This window comes from Arachis ipaensis, chromosome B7, assembly GCF_059453495.1.
Source record: "Arachis ipaensis isolate K30076 ecotype BB chromosome B7, ASM5945349v1, whole genome shotgun sequence".
NCBI classification, from domain to species: domain Eukaryota; kingdom Viridiplantae; phylum Streptophyta; class Magnoliopsida; order Fabales; family Fabaceae; genus Arachis; species Arachis ipaensis.
In genome coordinates, this window is record NC_142442.1 from 140,527,219 (window position 1) to 140,546,852 (window position 19,634).

A 19,634-nucleotide genomic window follows, 5' to 3' on the forward strand; every position below is an offset into this window, starting at 1 on the left:
AGTAGCAATATGCGAGGACCTTAAGAATAGTAAATTAGCGAATCTCGTCCAATCATATAGCACCAATATGTGGAATTTCAAGGTTTCGTATACGGAGCAAAAGTTCATCTGACTTTCAGCGTTATATATCGAATTCTAACCACAATTTTCTCTCTTTTGTCAAACCTGCGATACTTGTCATTGGCCGCTTTTGAGGCTTAGAGTGCCAATACATCTTGGTCATTTAGTTGTAAAATAATCCATTATCAGTTAATTATAACTGATGGACCAAAAACAATAAATTCTGATAATTTTTTAAGCATTCTAAGAAATAAACATAAACACATTTCAATAACAAGCTTGACTTCTACATCACAAGGGGGAAAATATAAATGATGAAATCTTTCAACAGATTTGACAGAAATAAAAGTAAATAGAAATGACCTTTAGAGGTTAAACTAGAAGGGCAACTGAAAGTGAATATATACTTGCAAGTTTTTCGGTAATTTATGTAATTTTTTAGTCTTGAATTCATGTTATTCATATTCAAATTTCTTTTTTTCTTTTTTGGTTCCAGCCATTATTAGACTTTCTATTTAGAAATTTCTTTGTATGACGCAATACCAGAGGTCAAGCAATGAGGAGTCAATGCAAAAGAAAACGATAGACGTTTTGTATACAGAAATTTGTGACAAAATGGAGAAATTGTTGCTTACACAATCTTTTTATCCTAAAATTTTGCACCCAGCTCCGTTTGGTATGTTTTGGGGGGTCAAAATATTAATGCAGAATGAATCTTTACCTATAAATGGCTAAAAAGCCATTCAAGGAAAAAATAATCATATAACCCAAGAATGTATCATCATCATCTAACAGATATTGCAAGAAACCATGTAGAGAAACTGTTAATTCGCTTCCCCATTCCCTGAAAGTTTCTCATCAGCAATGTCACTAGGAAGGTCAAGACCAGCAGGAATTTTGCCAGGATAGTTGGTAGTTGGGTTATCTGAGCCAATCATGCTGCAAAGATAAGACTAATCAGTTTCTGACTTTCTGTTAATCTTGAATGAAATATGTCTTTCAAGAAAAACAAAATGCTCACCCTCTATCAATGATAACAACAGAACGTAGTTCGCAATTAGCATAGCTGTAGAGAGAGAAGGACTGAATATTAGTGATTTGCTATATCACTATATGATAATTCTAAACCAGAGGTAAATTCAGGGATGGATATGCTAAACATTTTCATATTTCCCATTTAACATTACTTTTTACAAAGCAAGGTTAAGATTATAAAAGTGTCCATATATATTTGAAATTCAACTAAACTAATAAATGCTGAAGAAAGTGACATATGTGGATGTAAGTTCACGTAAAGATGAAAATATTTGACCGGAATTACAACATCAAAAAAAGCCAGGTTTTCTTTTCTTAAACAAGTCACAATGTTTTTCCAGTGTTCATTAAAAAAAAAAGAAAAGAGGGGAAGAGGGGGGTCTTATTATTATTTATTCTCTCCATCATATATTTGAAAGCCTGAATGTGTTGTTCATAAAAAGACTTGCCATCCTTCCAGATAATACTTACTGTGTGCAGATTTCACTCTTTATAGTTGGATGGCAATCATTTCCAAAAGAACTTAGGGCATGAAACAGAAAACCGCTGTGAGAAACAACAGCTATCTCTTTCTCTTTACGCTTCCACAACCTACACCAAATACAGGGCAAAAATGTCATATATTTAGTTCTAGTCTACCTATAGCTAAAGATCTACTTCTTCTGGTCTAAACTACTAGTATACAGTGCTCACTATAATCTGGATCAAACCAGGTCGACCTACTATGGAAGTAAACCTTCCCAGTGCTAATTTTTCTCTTCCATCTATAGACTCAAACTCAATATTTTGCTTAAGGGAACAAGTGCTAGGCCACTAGATACAGCCAAGCATTCTAGAGACACAATCTGAATTCTAACTGTCTATATTTTATACAAATGATATCTGAATATAAACGAAAGGTAAATTATGCTCTAAATCTTTTACACAACTATATCAGCTCCTCAAAATCTGAACCCACCAAAACATTATTACCAAATAGGAGGGCCTGTGCGTGAAGCTTCCACCAAATGAGATCTAAGGAGGGTAGAGAATAGAGATATATACAGTCTTATCCCTATAATCAAAAGAGTCTATTGGAATTTGAACCTATAACTTCCAGGTCACAAGGTTACAAGATTCCTATTGAATTGAGGTTCACCCACCACTAAAACATAATTATACGGAAAATAATAGTGCAAAACATGAGCTTCACATGGCATGCAATTTGCAAAAGATCACCAGAATATAAAACTAAAATTGGGCAACAACGTGCATCATCTGAGAGTATTGACAATTATTACAGTAAGTGCAAAATGGTGAAACATATGGTGATCCAACCAATTATAAAACGTTCAGCTTAATCCACAAACATAGTAATATGAAGCTTCTAATATAGTTTTGCGTTCCCTAATTTTGTATATAGAGATTCTTCTTTTGGTCATATATGTTGACATGGAACATTGATTACTTAATAGCACTCACCATTCAAAAAACTTCAGTCCCCTGGCAACAACTTCTTCATTCGTCTCTCTAATGTCAGGTTTCCACAAAATGTCCTCATCACTTTCTATCTAAATTACCAAACATGAATTTCAGTCAACTAATCAAATTTCAACCAACTTATCGCAAGAAGTGTCTCCTAACAAAATTTAGTACACGCTAGTCCATAACATCAGCCAAACAAAATAAATCACCTACCAGTGAAAAATCAATAGCTGGAAACATATTCCGATACTCAGTGATGCTTCTTCTCTTATCACAAGGATGAACTCCCTGAGTTACAAGAATGAAGCACAGATGCGTTACACAAAAACTACATGAAATTAAAGAAGGGGAGGTAAAAGTATATTGCAGGTTCAATGTGTAATAAATGTCCTCTCATTACATACCAAATGCTCTCGGCACTGCTCTACTGCTATAAATGGTGGGCAATTCAGACTAGAAATTGCAGGACGACCACTATCTCCAACATTATCATTCATCAGAGGAGGCGCAGTAATCCCATCAGTGTATGCTTCACCACCAAAAACCCCAACTGCTGTTTGCATGGTCCTGCAAATATCACTTTGTACTTGAGGTATACCCTCACTAAGGAAAGAAAGAGAAAAAGACTCTGGTTTGTTTACTAATATGCAAAGCATTTTTCCTGTGGAACAATCAGAACAACTCTAAGAAAATACTTGTCTACAATATATACTGCATGCTAAAAGGACATAATCCAAATTAAAGAATATTACTTAGTATCAATATATAGGTAGGAATTACCTGTTCACAAAATACCATTTGATGGTTTTTTAATGATTCTCCCATTTTCAACCTTATTTATAGAACATTTTCAAATTTTAACAAAAACTTGACAGTTGCAACATTTTTTTTACAGTAGCTAAAATTGTAGATTTGAAAAAAGATCCAGTTGCTGTTTTGTAGTGGACTTCCCATATACTCATATCAAATCACATCTTTGCTCAACTAATATTGGCAGCAATCAAATTGTCTTGTATTGTTCAGTAAATCTTTTAAGACCTCGGTCACACAATCTTTAAGACCTCGGTCACGCATAACATAAAATTTTAATGGGATGAGGTAACAGATCTTGACACAATGAGATTAGTTCAACCCTGAAGTGAATTCTAAATTAAATGGAAGATATACCTTAACAAGGGGGAAACAATGACTAGTTCAATTCCTTTAGAAACATCGCTTGTCTTAACATGCTTTCGCAGGTTGTCAACCTGTCACATAACCAAAAATATTCTGCTATGATATTTAAAGAACAACCAGTTAAACTGGGTAAAGAACTAGCCACTAGGCAGAGAGAGATCTATGCTAATTTACATAGTCAGTGTCACTTTACTTCAATACCACGGTAGAAAACAAAGACTAGTCTCTTATCTCTAGTCAAAGTCCACTCTTAAAGATAATTCTAAAAACACCTCAAGAAAGAGGAAAAAAAAAAGAAGGGGGGGGGGGGGGGGAGGGGAGATATTTGATTAGAAAAAAGAGATACTTGATAAGAAAAAGAAAGAATTACCTGGCTCCAGCCAAGAGGGGTTAGGTTTGCATCAAAAAGATCATAAGACAAGTATGCATCAGGATTCTTGTCTCCTTCTACATTGTGAAAGCCTTGTGCATGTCTAACCTGTATCCAAGATTAGATAAGAACTGAGATCTCAAAAATAATAATATTGAAAATAAGGAAATGATTTTATCAAGAACCAAAACACAATATACTCCAATCGGCAGGCTATGAACCCCTGGCCTGTACTAATCTAATGATCCATTTTACCCTTAAGCATAAAGTTCACGAAATGCAGTTCACGTCGCTATTTTCATGCATTTACCCACAGTTCAGTTTAAAATTTAATCGTGCAATTTCAGTCAGACCAAAATAAGTAGATAACAATAGTCAATATAGTAAATCACAAATTCACAGGTGACTAAACTTTGGGATTCGATGTCACGTAGGAAAAATAAGTTCTTGCCCCATTACACAAGACAAATATGAATTTTCCTACTACTAAAACACTGCTTCAAGTATAAACCAGCCACAAACCAGGTGAAGAGTTTTACAACGGTGCAATGGATAAAGACCTTGACTTGCAGCAGCATCCATATCTACAGTGACATGAAATAAAAGCCAAGAAGAAAGTTTTAAAAGTCAAGGGTAAAAGACAGTAAAAGCTCCACAACCATACACAATTTTGCTAAAAATGATAGGAATGTTGAAAGTGAGTTAGTTATACGAGGAAATATGAGTACATGTAAAGCAACTCTAAAAATTATTTGCACCTATACTATACCATAGATGTATAGAACCAAACAGATGCAACAACAACCAAGATCTCATTGATTCCTTAAAGGCAAAGACAAGGATATATAGCGATAGGAGAAGGTTCTACATTCTCAGCATAAGCTTCCAACAAAACATAGATAACAACAACAAATTGAATGGGCCTAACTGTGCCCATAACCTACCTAAATGAGAATCACTCATTCTATTCCAAAGCTTATCTTGATCAACTACAAAGCCAATGTGATATTTAACGAAAACTTCATGCAACATAGTTGTTTCTGAACAGAATCACTTCAGGATTTCAAAAATCTACATTTAAGAGTTTAATTCCTATTATTCTTTTAATAAAAAATAAAAAAATAATACAAATTCCTATTATTTTGTATATAGTATCACAGTAGACGAGTTTCACACGTACGTATAGAAATTAAACTTCATATATTATAGTATAGGATTTAATCTGAATGCTCGTCAATAATTACAATAGAACGATAAACGAAACGAAGATTTTACTACGTTCATGTCATTCCAAACAAGCCGGATCAACATTGTGAAAAAAAATTCACTAGCGAAAATCACCAATTCCTGAGTAACTGGATATAAACGAAAATTTCCTCGCGAAATCAGTAAGCAAAAATATCAAGTCACCGAATAATCGTAAAACTAAAAAAAAAAACGAATCCGAAATCAGAGAACTAACCAATCAAACTAGCTCAGAGCTTAGCATAACGCGTCGAGAAAAGCATCGGTAGAAAACGAACAGAGAGAGAACAAGAAGAAGAAGAAGAAGAAGAAGAACCTGAGCGAGGAGAGAAGCGAAGAATGCGAGGAGGAGAACGTTGCGATGGTGGAAAAATTGCAGGGCGATGCTGTGAAATGGGAGTGGGGACAAAAGCGGAATTCAACAAAATAGGATCATGTGTAATAACAACGGGCATGGCGAATAAGAGAGTAAATTTGAATCTCAGTGGCGGAGCTTAGTTCAGACAAGGGGGGGCCATGGCCCCCCCAAACTTTTTATAAAAAAATTAGTAGTACTTTTTCAAAAGATAAAAAATAATTCAATTGGTTTAAATACTTTACTATGACTTAAAGTACCCAATAAATTCTGTACCTTACTGATATCCTCGGCTAACAAAACTCACAATCGAGAACAGGTCAAACACGTCGCAAGTGCCAAGAATCTCACATCAACAAACTCATACATCGATTTCCGGTAACAAACCCTAAAAAGCCAAACACTACTCAAACGTCCACCTTCCTTTACTACGCGGTCTATTTAAACAGACGAGCAAACCTCGTCTGGGGCAAGTGAAAAACAGTGATCATAAGCTACTAGGAAAAACGACTTCATAGCACCAAACCCTACAAATTCCTTATTTTTACTTTTGCTTGTTGAAGTTTATATTACCGAGCACTAACTTGAGTGTCGGAGTCCTTTTTGCAGGTTCCACGCCGAGGTCTTCAGTTCCGAGGAGAATACTTCCGAGCCCCTGACGGAGCTTGTAGCCGATCACACTTCGAAAGCTTTATCTCGCAAGGAACAAGTTCAATAAGCAACCCTCTCTCTACCTTTAAGTTCAAATATAAAAAATTAGATATTTTTATTTATTTAATTTAATATTATTTTATATTTTACTATTTATTTAATTTAATTTTTTATATGATAAAAAATAATAGAATATTCAATAAGTATTAATATTATTGTATTTGTATAAATTGATACAAAAAAATTTAATAAATATTATAAATTTTAATATTTATCCTTCTAACTTCTTTTTTACATATTCTACATGATATATATTCAAATTTTTATATAAAATAATAATAAAAAAAATCAAAGAATTGATGCATTTTTTAAGAGGAAGCCTAATATTTAAGAAGGAGAACATATAATTTTTACAATATCAATACCTATAGATAGTTCTTATACTTTAATGAATCACGAAAAAAGTGAGATACAACCTTCAAAAGTTCAAATAGTTACATCTGATGAGTTTGACCTTAATTTTTTAGAACGAGACCCTGAAAAATGGCTTTAAATTTGGCAATATCACCTAAACCAGAGAGATGAGATTAGACGAGCTTATCTTAAATGGGTCCATATCAAAAGTATTTTGAGAATTATCTTCTATGTGGCCCCCCCAAAATTTTGTTTCAAGTTCCGCCACTGAATTTGATAATAGAATTAAAGGAAAAAGAAATAAAAAAGAAAAAATAATAAAAATAATAATTAATTGAATTGTTAAAGACGTTAAAAAACTGTTAGGGGTGGGTTGGTCTGAATCTGCAAGCAAGTGCAACCACTGAAACATGGAAGTGCTGCATTATACTATTGCTTATTATCCTTTCGCATATGGCTTATGACTCATCACCCATCACACAAATATATAAAATATAATATAATATAATAATCTTTATTTGGGAAAACCAAATAAAAAAGAAAAAGAAAAATAAAAACAAACAGCTATCATTACCAGCCCAAACCATAACACCATCATCACTAGTAATACATCAACAACAACAATAAAGAGAGAGAGAGAGAGTACGGAGGTGATGAAACATGGAAGAAGAAAGAGATGGTAAAAATAGAGGAGGGATGGTAAAAATGAAGAATGATAAAAGTTAATTAGTAATTTTACAAAAAATAATGTAAATTATCTAAATTAATTATTGTTTTTTTTGGTGAATGTTTGGTTTTTTTTTGCCAAAAAAAAACAAATTTTTAGGGTAATTCACGTGAATAAATAGTTTGGAGTTTAAATTTCCGCAAATATTTTAAATCAAATTTTGTTACATACCTGTCTTAAACATTTTTATGTAAATCGAATCAACGCTGTTTACATATAAATCGAATCAATATTGGAGAAACGTGTAATATATAAATCAAATCAACTTTATTCGATTTACTACTGTATATCACATCCATAGTAAATCGAATTAGTTTAATTCGATTTACTATTAATACGGATTATTGGCATTTTATTAATTTTATAAAACATAAATGTCAATAAGAAAATATCCTTAATTTGGATTCAAATAAAATATCAAACAAATCAAAACGAATAAGAATGGAAATTCAAAATTTGTATTTTAGTTCAAATTCTAGAAAAGAATCTATATTTTTACAAACTTATAAATTCAAAACAGAATAATAAATTATTTCTAAAAATTCGTTAAAAATCATTCTTTGACTTATTAACATCTAAAAAATCATTACCAAAATTTTTGATGTTGAAAAATTTATTATAAAGTATAGCCCTCTAAAATGGCATAAAAGTTAAAACTTAAAATTTTTCAAAGTAGAAATAACAGATAATTATATAATATAAAATGACCAACTATATTTATACAAGATGTAATTTGTGAAATAATTAAAATATTAAATCAATTAAATTATCATTTTATAAATATTTATACAATATGTGATAATACCGTAGGAAATTATTAAACTAATTTAATTGATCATTTATATAACATATTGCATAAATATTTATTAAATAATAATTTTTTAATTATTTTTTAAATTATATATTATATAAATATAGTTAGTTTTTTATATTATATAACTATTTATTATTTTTAACTTTAAAAAAATCTAAGTTTTAACTCCTATATACTAGTTTGGATAGCTATACTTTATAATAATTTTTTCAACATAAAAAATTGTAACAAATTTTTAGAATTCATTTATTATTCCGTTTTAAATTTATAAGTTTGTAAAATGTAAATTTTTTTGTATTTAAACTAAAACACAAAATTTTTATTTTTATTTTTATTCGTTTTGTTTTTTTAATATTTTATTTAAATCTAAATAGGATATATTTTTTTATTGACATTTATATTTTAAAATGAACAAAATGTCAATAATCTATATTAATAATAATTCAAATTAAACTGGATTTTTTTTTATCAGAGACACGGTTGGATTGTTCAATGCATCCCTCAAAAAGTGTTAAAATATTAGATAAAATGTGAATTAGGCAAGGTTCTGAACCGGATCGGATCGACCGGTCTGATTGGTTTAATCTTGAACCGATAATTTTTACGGTTTGATTTAAATAAAAAACTGCCAGAATTAAAACCATTTTTAAATTGCTGAATCGGCCGAGAATCGGTCGGTCGGACCGAACCGGAACCCGGCGGTTTTTTTATTTTGCCCAAAAACGCCAAAACGCAGGCGTTTAGCATTCAGTAGAACACCCCAACCCTACCAACCCTAACTCCCTCCAATTCTCCAACGGCGCAGCACACACTCCCTCTCTCGTCCCTCCCATCACCCTCGAGCTGGCCGTTCCTCTCAACACCGGCGAGCTCAATCCCTCCCTCTCGTTCAGCCGCCGAACTGCTCCTGACGCCGTCGCCGGTTGGAGCTTCGAAGCTCACTCGGTCCCTCACTCAGCTAACGTCTCAGACTCTCAGCAGTGGAAGCACAGTCGCCGGGCTCGCCTCCTGCCTCTGTCGCGTAGCTCTGTTCCTCCGTCGCAAGCTCTGTTCCTGCCTCCGTCGCCAGTTCTGTTAATGCCTCCGTCGCCAGTTCTGTTAATGCCTCCGTCGCCAGCTCTGTTCTTCTAGGTATTTTACTATTTTTTTCACTGATTGTTCGGTCTTCTTCTTGGTTTGAACTTTGAAGTTCTGAAATTGTTGTTGTTTGGTCTTCTTCGTCGGTCTTCTTCTTCAATTTTTGTTCCATTTTTAGTGTGACTGTTTTCAATTTTTGGTCTTCTTCTTCTTTACTGATGGCTCGTTCCCTCTGTTAGTTTGTTACTCTGTTTTAGTGTGACTGTTTTCTAATTGCTCAATGGCTCGATTGCTCTGTTAGTTTACTGATGGCTCTGTTAGTTTGTTATCTGGTTTACTAGTTGCTGATGGCTCCTAATTTTTTTGTGTTCAAATTTGCTAATGGCTTTGTTTTGTAGTTGCTGGTTTTGCTGGGTGAAGATTTAGTGTTTTGGAATGTTTCATAATGTGCTAAATGCTTGATGCTGTAGGCAGATTTTAGTGTTTTGTAGTTGCTGGTTTTGCTGGTTTTGGAATGTTGAATGCTGGTTTTGCTGAAATGTTTTGGCCACTAGAGCTTCTTTGATCAACTTCTGCTGAGAATATGCTATACACAGGTCTATGATCAGAGAATCTTGACTCCCCACGAACGTAAGATAGTGAGTTCCAATAGCTGCCAATAGTGAGTTCCAATAGCTGCCAATAGTGAGTTCCAATATTCTATTATTCGTTTTATTTTTGGTCTGTTATTGGATTCTGTACTTGTCTCTAGTGATTATCTTGTTCTGCTTTTGTGTCCAAATTCACGTTCCATCTCATTTTTTGACACTTTTTGAGGGATGCATTGAACAATCTAACAGTCTCTCTGAAAAAAAAAATAATAAATCGGTGTCAGGGAAAAAAAGGATATCACCATTGTTGCTGTTAGGGTGAATCTCGCGGATAATGTTGTTCTTGTTCGTGTTATTAAGTAGGAAGTAGTAGTAGTAATAGCTTGAATTTGATGTAAATTAAATTTTATTTCTTTTAAGGCTTGAGTTTATATCATTTTGTTGCAGTAATATTCAACAGATGAAGTTAGTAAAGAGCAAATTAGAGATTGTTATGCTTAATTTGTCATTTTAGATTTATATGCATTTGTTTGTGCACTGTACATCAGAGCCAAAACGCTCTATTCCATGCTTTTAGAATTCGAATGACATGAAACATACTTGGCAGTTGGTGTTGTTGAATTCCGAAGCACAATTGATTGAGGTTGTTAGGGAACTCGCATTATTAGCACTTTAGGCAGTGCACTTACCATAGTCTGAAAAGCTAATTTTATTGTATGTTGTATGTTTCTTAATTTTCACACTACACTTATGATTTCATAATCCTATTAGCGCTGACATTGTTATTTGATTTCAATTATGTCATTTAGAGTTGTGGTTTGTTGCTCATTATTTATCGCCATCTGGGAACCTTCATGATCCTTGCATGAAATCGGATGTTTCTTGTGTTATATATCTCTTTGTAACATCTGTTAAATTGATTGCACCAACAGTTTTACCTCATTTATGTTGCAGAGTTGCTTGTGAGATATGAGTCTGATATCTCAAAATGCTCGCACTAAAGCTAAGAAGACCCAAAGGGAGGAGGACATCAAAGAACCTCCCAATCATGAAGAGGTTGAGGATGGGAAAGATTCTGATGATGAAGCTCTGAAGGCAAAGAAGAGGAAGCGAGAACAGTCAGAAATGCAACAAGTGAGAGAAATGAAAAAGCTGGAAAGCTTTTTGTTTGGCTCTCTGTATTCCCCTGTTGAATTTGGAAAGGAGGATAATGAAGTAGAAACTGGGGATAAAAAGAGCTCGGATTTGTTTTTCACTGACCGTTCTGCAAATAGTGTGCTTTCTGTTTATGAGGGAGATGCTGACATTTCAGAGGAAAGTGATGATGATAGGGCTGCCGTGCAGAGAAAACCTGTATGGGTGGATGATGAAGAAGAAAAGGCCACTATTAACATAGCAAATGTTAACAGGTTAAGGAAGTTGAGGAAGGAAGAGGATGAGGATTTGATTTCTGGTTCAGAGTATGTGTCAAGATTGAGGGCTCAGCATGTAAAGCTGAACCCAGGAACTGATTGGGCACAGATTGATTCGAGGTCCAAAATAGATAGATCGTCTGATGATGAGTCAGATGAAGAAAATGAAGCTGCATTGAACCAAGGTAACAAGGATGTGGATGATATTCTGAGAACAAATGAAGACCTAGTTGTGAAGAGTAGCTCGAAACTACTGCCTGGACATGTTGAATACTCAAAGCTAGTTGATGCTAATATACAGGATCCATCTAATGGCCCAATAAATTCTGTTCAGTTCCATAGAAATGCTCAGCTCCTTCTTGCTACAGGATTGGACAGAAAGCTTAGATTTTTTCAAATTGATGGCAAACGTAACACCAAGATTCAAAGCATCTTCCTTGAAGATTGCCCCGTTCGGAAAGCTTCTTTCTTGCCAGATGGGTCTCAGGTTATCTTATCGGGAAGAAGAAAATTTTTCTATAGTTTTGATTTGGTTAAGGCTAAGGTTGATAAAGTAGGTCCTTTAGTTGGTAGGGAAGAGAAAAGTTTGGAAAATTTTGAGGTCTCGCCTGATTCTAAATTAGTAGCTTTTGTGGGTAATGAGGGTTACATTTTATTAGTTTCGACAAAAACAAAGCAATTGGTTAGTACCTTAAAGATGAACGGAACAGTCCGATCCTTAGCTTTTGCAGAAGATGGACAGCAGTTGTTGAGCGGTGGCGGTGATGGCCAGGTTTACCACTGGGATCTGAGAACAATGACATGCATGCATAAAGGTGTAGATGAAGGCTGCATAAACAGCACAGCTCTTAGTACTTCTCCAGGTGGAAAACTTTTCGCAGCTGGTTCAGACAGCGGAATTGTGAATATTTACAATAGAGAGGAATTCCTCGGGGGCAAGAGGAAGCCTATCAAGACCATTGAGAATTTGACCACTAAAGTAGATTTTATGAAATTCAATCACGATTCTCAAATATTAGCAATCTGTTCATGCATGAAAAAGAGCAGTTTGAAATTGATACATATCCCGTCATATACTGTGTTTTCCAACTGGCCACCGCCGAATGCAAGCCTGAGTTACCCCCGGTGTCTTGATTTTAGTCCAGGTGGTGGTTTCATGGCTGTAGGAAACTCTGCAGGAAAGGTGTTATTGTACAAGTTGCACCATTACCAGCATGCATAAAATCAAATTTGGAAGCTCTCTCAAGGTTTGAGAGTAAATTTTTGTGTTGTTATTTGTTGTCCAGGCAGGTTTCTGAACTTAGGTTATTATTGCATTTTTGTCATAAACTAATGAAGCGTCATATGTGTTTGTATTCAAGCTATAGAGGAGATAACTAGCTTCAAGTCTTTTATTGATTGTTTGACATTAGCTATATTAACTACATTGCTTTATCAATGTTATAGATACCTAGATGAGCTGTTATGTTATATCTGTACACATTCTGGGTTAAACTGATTACTAAATGCCATTTCTTGGCGCTTCAGGTACTGAAAGCAAGGTAATAGCTAATAACTAATAAATAAAAAGGTGAGTGCTACCAGGGCAGATAGATGAAATATTTTGATTATTTTCATATAGACGTTGTTGCCACTGCTCCTTTTTCTTTTCTATTTCTTTTTTTTTTTTTTGGGATCTAGGATTCTAGGGTGATGCCACTGCTCTCTTGGAAAATTTTGTAGTGTGACTCTACAATTGTATGTATTGTTTTGGTATTCAATTGTTTTATATTTTATGAGGAACCAAAATTTGAAATATGGGAACTTTTTCATTTGGAGATGTATTGGTCTATTGGACTGGACTTTATCTGTGATCTTAGACTCAATTGGACTATGTACTAATTAATTATCCATTGGGCTTGCTAGTCTCAAGATATGCTTCTAATAAAAGTTCACGTACATTCCTCTTGATTTTAAAATTACACTTTTGATCGGAATAAAAAAAAAAGAACAATTCTAACTGGGTTGGTCTAATGGTTAGTTCATTAATTTGCTTAAATAAGTGTTGGAAGATTAAATTTTATTAAATTTTACTTTGTGCATGCAGCAACCTATTGACCAGCAGCAAATTCTTAAATGGAGTTCCGATCTGCGACGGATTAGTTCTTGGTTTGCCGGGTTGAGGAATACCGTGAGAAACAAAAAAAAAAAGAGAGAATAATTCTAATTAAGTTGGGTTGGTTTAGTGGTTAGTTTATTAGTCTTCGTTCTGTGCCGGAATAATCATTGGCGAATGGGAAATGTGGAAAAAAAAAAATTCTACCACCAAAAAAGAAAAATAATTCTATGATGGAGATGTTTGGGTGAAGAAAATGAAGAATGGTGTGCATAATTTATTTTAAAAAATTAATAACAATAAAATAACATATTCTCTTAAAAATGTCTCTTACTATTTATAAAAGTGAATATTTATCTCTTCATCATTTTTATTCTTCACCATAGTATGCATCATAAGAAAAAAACATAACACTACACTTTTGATGTTCCTAATATCAAACACATAGTAGGGGTGGTAATATGTACCCTACTTGTGGGTACCCAACCTGACTCCACCCGGTCAGATAGGGTTGTCAACCAGACCCCACCCGGTCGGGTAGGGTTGTCAACTCGATCCGCAGCGGGGGGTAGGGTAGGGTGCGGGTAGGGTTCTCGTGCGGGTCGGGTAGGGTGCGAGTTGAGCCTCAATCCTACCTGACCAACCCGCACTCTATATATGCATATGTTATATACTTATATAAAAATATGTTTTAAGTGGATGTTGAACCAAAAACCTCTCATTAAATGCAAAAAATCCTTAGTCATTAAAAGAAGATCATTAATTGATAATTTAATAAACTTTTTTTTACATAAAAGTCAGTTTAATTTTAAATTATCATCAAGTTATATAATAATGCTGTTTCTTTTTTTGTAACCCGCGAGTAGGGTCGGGTACCTGCGGGTTAAGAGCGGGTAGGGATAGGGTTGAGATATTCTCAACCCGCGGGTAGGGTAAGGTTGAGTTTATATAAAAATCTCAACCCGCGGATAGGGTTAGAGTTGGCTCCAAACCCTACCCTACCCTACCCATTGCCACCCCTATACGCATCAATAATAACAATTTTCAATTATCACATTAAATTACTGAAATGTCCCTAGTCTATAGGAAAACACCTCCACCGTGCTTGTTCCCATCCTCCCAAGTAGTGATTGTACTTTTCCAGTACTCGACGACGGATCCACAATGGCAAATAATTGTTCAACACTTTGCTAGGATTTGAGTCTTCAAGAATAATTAATTTTCATATTTACACAAATATAATTTCTGATTCCATATGTTTATGTTACAAATACAAAATAGGCAAGGATTAACAATATTTTTGCTCAGCATTCTAGAATTTCACAAGCAACATAATGAATAATCGATTAGCACAGCTATATATACATAATGTTATTTACTACTATATATTATATATCTAGTCTTTCATTCTTACTATATATAGAGTCACCAACTTAATTATTTAAAGATGTATTTTTATATATATGTAAGAAAATCTCACTGATCATTTCCTTTAGAAAATGGATAACGAATTAACAACTCTCACCTTCCACAAACAATGTAAGATTTTAATTATATATCCTAGAGAACAAATCCAAACAAATTCAATATAATGGATTTACAAATAGATTCTGAAGATTTGATTTGCTAGCATCATAATTTAGCTTTGATTTGGTTTTGTCTTTAGTGTTCAAAATTTGAAAAAAAATTCAGAGCTGGACAACTATATAATACTAATTACTTTAATTTCATAGCAAAAATGAGTTGTACACTTAATTAGTCAACCTTATACTTTTATAGCATCTTTTATTATGGTAGCTTTAATTTAATTTCTTTCAGAATGAACAATATATTTCTGAACTTTAAGGTCAATAATAATAATAATAATAATAATAATAATAATAATAATAATAATAATAATAATAATAATAATAATAATAAGGTTTAATTACTCTGTTGGTCCCTATATAGTTTCGTGAAATTTTCAATTAGGTTCCTATATTTTTTTTCTTTTTAATTGGGTCCCTGCACCAAATTTTTTTTCAATTAAGTCCCTCTTAATAGTAATTAGCTTAATTTTATGGGGATTCAACTAAAAAAAAAATTGGTACAGGGACCTAAATAAAAAGAAAAAAAAGTGTAGGGACCCAATTAAAAAAAAATTGGTGCAAGGACTCAATTAAAAGAAAAAAAAGTATAAGGACCTAATTGAAAATTTTGCGAAACTATAGAGACCAACAGAGTAATTAAACCTAATAATAATATAATTGTTGCAATAATATAAAATTCTATGCATAATTACATGACAATATTAAAGTTAACTCGGACAACTAGTTTATAATTACGGTAATTTGATCACAACTGTAATTAAATTAAATCTATTAGCTATAGCGGAATAATTTGTCTATAATTTTTAAATATTATATATTTGATATAGTTATTTATTATTGCCTATAATTAATATTATTATCCACACGCGTTATTAGTTTACGGCCATAGATTTAGTCTACGAAACACACAAGTTGGATTACATAATATATATATATATATAATTCATCACGAACCTATAAAATTGGATCCTTTATTAATCTACATAATCTTCTCTGATTTTTCTTAAGTTTGTCTTTTTCCAAGTTCCTCCTCCACATAAATTTGACTTAGAAATATTAGTTAGTTTAAACAATGATGTAGCCCAAAAGGACAAAATTAATGAAAAGCTGGATCTAATCCAATTTAAGTACGAAATAATAATAATAATAATAATAATAATAATAATAATAATAATAATAATAATAATAATAATAATAATAATAATAATTTTTTTTAATTATAACATTTGTTAGAATAAATATAATTATTCATTAACTTCTTTTTATTATATTAAAATTTAAAAAAAAATTAATTTCATAATATAATATCAGAATTTATAATATTAAAAATTTTGGAGTTCGATCTTTGTTAAACTCAAAAAAAAAAAATTTAACGTAAGACAGAAAAAAAAAAACCCAAAATTTTTTTTCTAAGAAGACATTTTAGACGCATAATAATTTATGTATTTTTTTAATCAATTTAACCTTTTGAATAGAGTGGTTTCATAACAGCATTAGATAATTTATTAAGAGAGGATATATGAGGTCATTGTTTATTTCTTCATCACCATAATAAAATAAGTTTAATTCAAATCTTGTTGTTAGGGTTTCATTAATGCTATGATATGATTTTATTTGAGCATAAACATAATTCAATTTCAAAACTCAAATTGAGTGGATACGTGTGTTGATCGATCACTAGATTTTGTTTTCTTATATAAGGCTTCAATAATTAATATATATATACCAGTTTTAGTTATTAGTATCTTTGATGTAGAATACGAATATACATATAATTGACCACATTTTAAATTATATAAAGACAACCTCATAATCAAGTGTCATGAAAAATCAATTGCTTTCTCCATCTTATAAAAGACAAGAGGCTAGATTACATTGTTATGCAAACCACCGAACATATTAGCTGCTGAATTTGCATGGAGTTAAAAACATGAATATCCCAACTCATCATCATGAGTCACAAGCATTTTTGGTTATGGATTACTTTATTCAAGTGGTAAATGGGAGATTAAATTTTTTTTTTATTGAAACATTGATAGTGTAATGAAACTTTTACATTTTTATTCAATTGGTATATATATATATTACGGTATCTCCTAACTCAACAGATTAAAAATTAATTCGTCACAAATTAAATCTGAATACCATTTAAGTAGGAATGGCAACACTACCCGAATTCGTGGGTACCCACCCCGCTCCGCACCGAAGCGGGTTTAGCAGGGCGGATTCTTGTGCGGGGCGGGGCGGGGTCGGGTAATTTAGGTAATACCCGTCCCTACCCGCCCCAGTATATATATAATATATATAATTTTAATATATAATATATGTAATATATGTAAAATAATTAGTAAAATAATTAATAATATTGTATCATATTTAAAATTTTACTTTAATTTATGTGATATATGTGATGATAATTATATAAATTTTGAAATTTAATTTTATTTATTAGATTTTAATAATTATAGAGGCGGGGTGGGTTAGGGTTCAGATATTTACTACCCGCGGATAGGAGCGGAGCGGGTTTTATACGAGTTATTGTAAGGTGGGGCGGGGTCGGGTAGAGAAAAAACTCGTCCCTATTCGCCCCGTTGTCACCCCTACATTTAAGAGTTAAATTTGTCATTGATTAATAGATTATTGCTGCATGCACAAAGTCAGATTCAAATTCCCAACACTTATTTAAATTGACTATCGAGCTAACTATTAGATAAATTTAATTTAGTTATATCTATAAAATATTTAATGTTAGCAACATTTATAAAAAAAATAAAATAAATGGGCATAACTAAATTCCAAAAATTAGTCTAAAAGGTAAATGTTATTTCATATTTATAAAGGTCACAATTTCAAAATTTAACTTAAAATTTGAGAATTGTCTCAAACTTATAAAGATCATCAAATTATCAATTTTAAATAATGTAAAACTTAATACATATATCTCGCATTTAAAGACTTAAAAGTAATACAAGATGGTCCAATAATAATGTTTAACTTTATTCTGACATCATCATATAAGAAATTAAAAGTAATTAAACATTTGAGTAATACTATATAATTAATAAAATTTATTATGTTTGGTCAATATTTAATCAACACTTTAAATATTAACTACTAAAATTTAAATTTTAATAATATAAAAATAAAATATTAATTAATTATTAACTAATATTAATAAAAAGTGTTAACCCTAATATTTCTGAAGCTAATTATTATCAAACTTTCAATTAGTCATTGATCGGTCTTTAAGAGAATCTGGACTCAACAATATTCCAAAGATATGTGAACCATAAAATACTAACAATTTGGTACGAAGCCACTTCAATAATATTCCTCGTCCATCAAATTAAATTACAACAACAAACACTTGATGATGAGTTCCAATATAGGTGGATCAATATATATATATGATGACCAAAGTTGTTGTGCACTGTTCAAGTTTGACACATATAATAAAAGATCCATAGTAATATAGTGCTTTTTTAATGGATTAATTTTATAGATAACAACATAATTAATCAGCAATTTGATGTGTAACATATATTTTTCTTCTTGCTCGGTGTAATTAAGCATTATTCACGCATGTCATGATGCCATCAACGAACAATCTTCAAGGATACTCATCATGTGGCTGCTGAAATATTAAAGCTGGAATATATATGTTGCAAACATTAACTAAAACATACAATAAGGGTGTCACTTTTTTTTTTTTTTTTACCAAAGATAGGATGACTCGAATCCGTGACCTCTAAGATAGCGTTTGGTGGAGAAACAGAAACGAAAAGACTGAGACTAAAAGACAGAGACTAAGAGACAGAGATTAAAATAAATCTCAGTATTCTGTTTGGTACAAAATGGAAAACAGAAATTGAAACAAGAATGAAACTCTAATTTAATTTACATAAAGGATAAAATTGGAATTAATTAATTGAAATGAGGATATTTTAGATATAAAATATTATTAAAGTTTCAGTTTCTATCTCTAAAAATTTTAGTCCCTTATATCTCTACTTTTTGGAGGTACTGAAATAGAGACAGAAATTTTAGTACCAGTTTTTGAACCAACAAACATGATACTGAATTTCAATCTCTCAGTCTCTGTCTCAGTACCTCAAAACAAACACTACTTAAATGAATATGGAGAGACTATGTCACAATTTATTGTTTCTTTTATAGAGATATTAAACGAAAGTTGCTTGCAATAATTAAAGAGCGCATTTCATTTGCTTGTATGCGTATAAGAGTTTGATTACAGTGCGGTAAAAAAATTTATTATTTTATTACGATAAATTTAATTATTTTAGTAATTAATTATTTTATTATATTAAAAAATACATAAAATAATATATATTGTTATATATACATAAAAAGTTGATTTAATGACTAATTTTTTATATTTACGTAACATTATTTTGATGAAAAGAGTAAAAGCAAATATTAAAATTAAAAAAAAAAAAAACGATCACCGTACAGGAATACATATTTAGTATTCATAAAAAAGTTGAGTTAGTCACCCAAAAAAAAAAAAATTGAGTTAACTATTTTGTTATGAAATGTTTG

At 31.9% G+C, this 19,634-nt stretch overlaps 2 protein-coding genes across 18 annotated transcripts; one reads left to right on the forward strand and one right to left on the reverse strand.

Annotated features, from left to right (window-relative positions):
* Positions 1 to 628: 628 nt before the first annotated feature.
* Positions 629 to 7,034, reverse strand: LOC107606240 (phosphoglycerate mutase-like protein 1). Of its 11 annotated transcripts, none has more exons than XM_088493453.1 (12): positions 6,290 to 7,034; positions 5,982 to 6,093; positions 5,667 to 5,880; positions 4,628 to 4,689; positions 4,106 to 4,213; positions 3,727 to 3,806; positions 2,964 to 3,126; positions 2,773 to 2,847; positions 2,557 to 2,645; positions 1,567 to 1,686; positions 1,082 to 1,126; positions 629 to 999 (listed from the first exon to the last, which is right to left on the reverse strand). In XM_088493453.1, exons 3-12 carry the CDS (start codon positions 5,803 to 5,805, stop codon positions 885 to 887), a joined length of 996 nt encoding a protein of 331 aa, XP_088349579.1. In that variant the 5' UTR covers positions 5,806 to 5,880; positions 5,982 to 6,093; positions 6,290 to 7,034; the 3' UTR covers positions 629 to 884. The 11 variants fall into 11 exon arrangements, with proteins under 11 accessions (XP_088349579.1, XP_088349577.1, XP_088349578.1 ...); XM_088493451.1 differs by having other exon boundaries at positions 6,279 to 7,034; XM_088493452.1 differs by having other exon boundaries at positions 5,667 to 6,093.
* A 2,011-nt stretch (positions 7,035 to 9,045) lies between these two features.
* LOC107606241 (U3 small nucleolar RNA-associated protein 18 homolog) lies at positions 9,046 to 12,860 on the forward strand. Of its 7 annotated transcripts, none has more exons than XM_016308267.3 (3): positions 9,051 to 9,442; positions 9,985 to 10,072; positions 10,933 to 12,860. In XM_016308267.3, exon 3 carries the CDS (start codon positions 10,948 to 10,950, stop codon positions 12,610 to 12,612), a length of 1,665 nt encoding a protein of 554 aa, XP_016163753.1. In that variant the 5' UTR covers positions 9,051 to 9,442; positions 9,985 to 10,072; positions 10,933 to 10,947; the 3' UTR covers positions 12,613 to 12,860. The 7 variants fall into 7 exon arrangements, with proteins under 7 accessions (XP_016163754.1, XP_016163753.1, XP_020962196.1 ...); XM_021106537.2 differs by having other exon boundaries at positions 9,061 to 9,442; positions 9,859 to 10,072; XM_021106539.2 differs by having other exon boundaries at positions 9,061 to 9,442; positions 9,859 to 10,049.
* Positions 12,861 to 19,634: the final 6,774 nt, after the last annotated feature.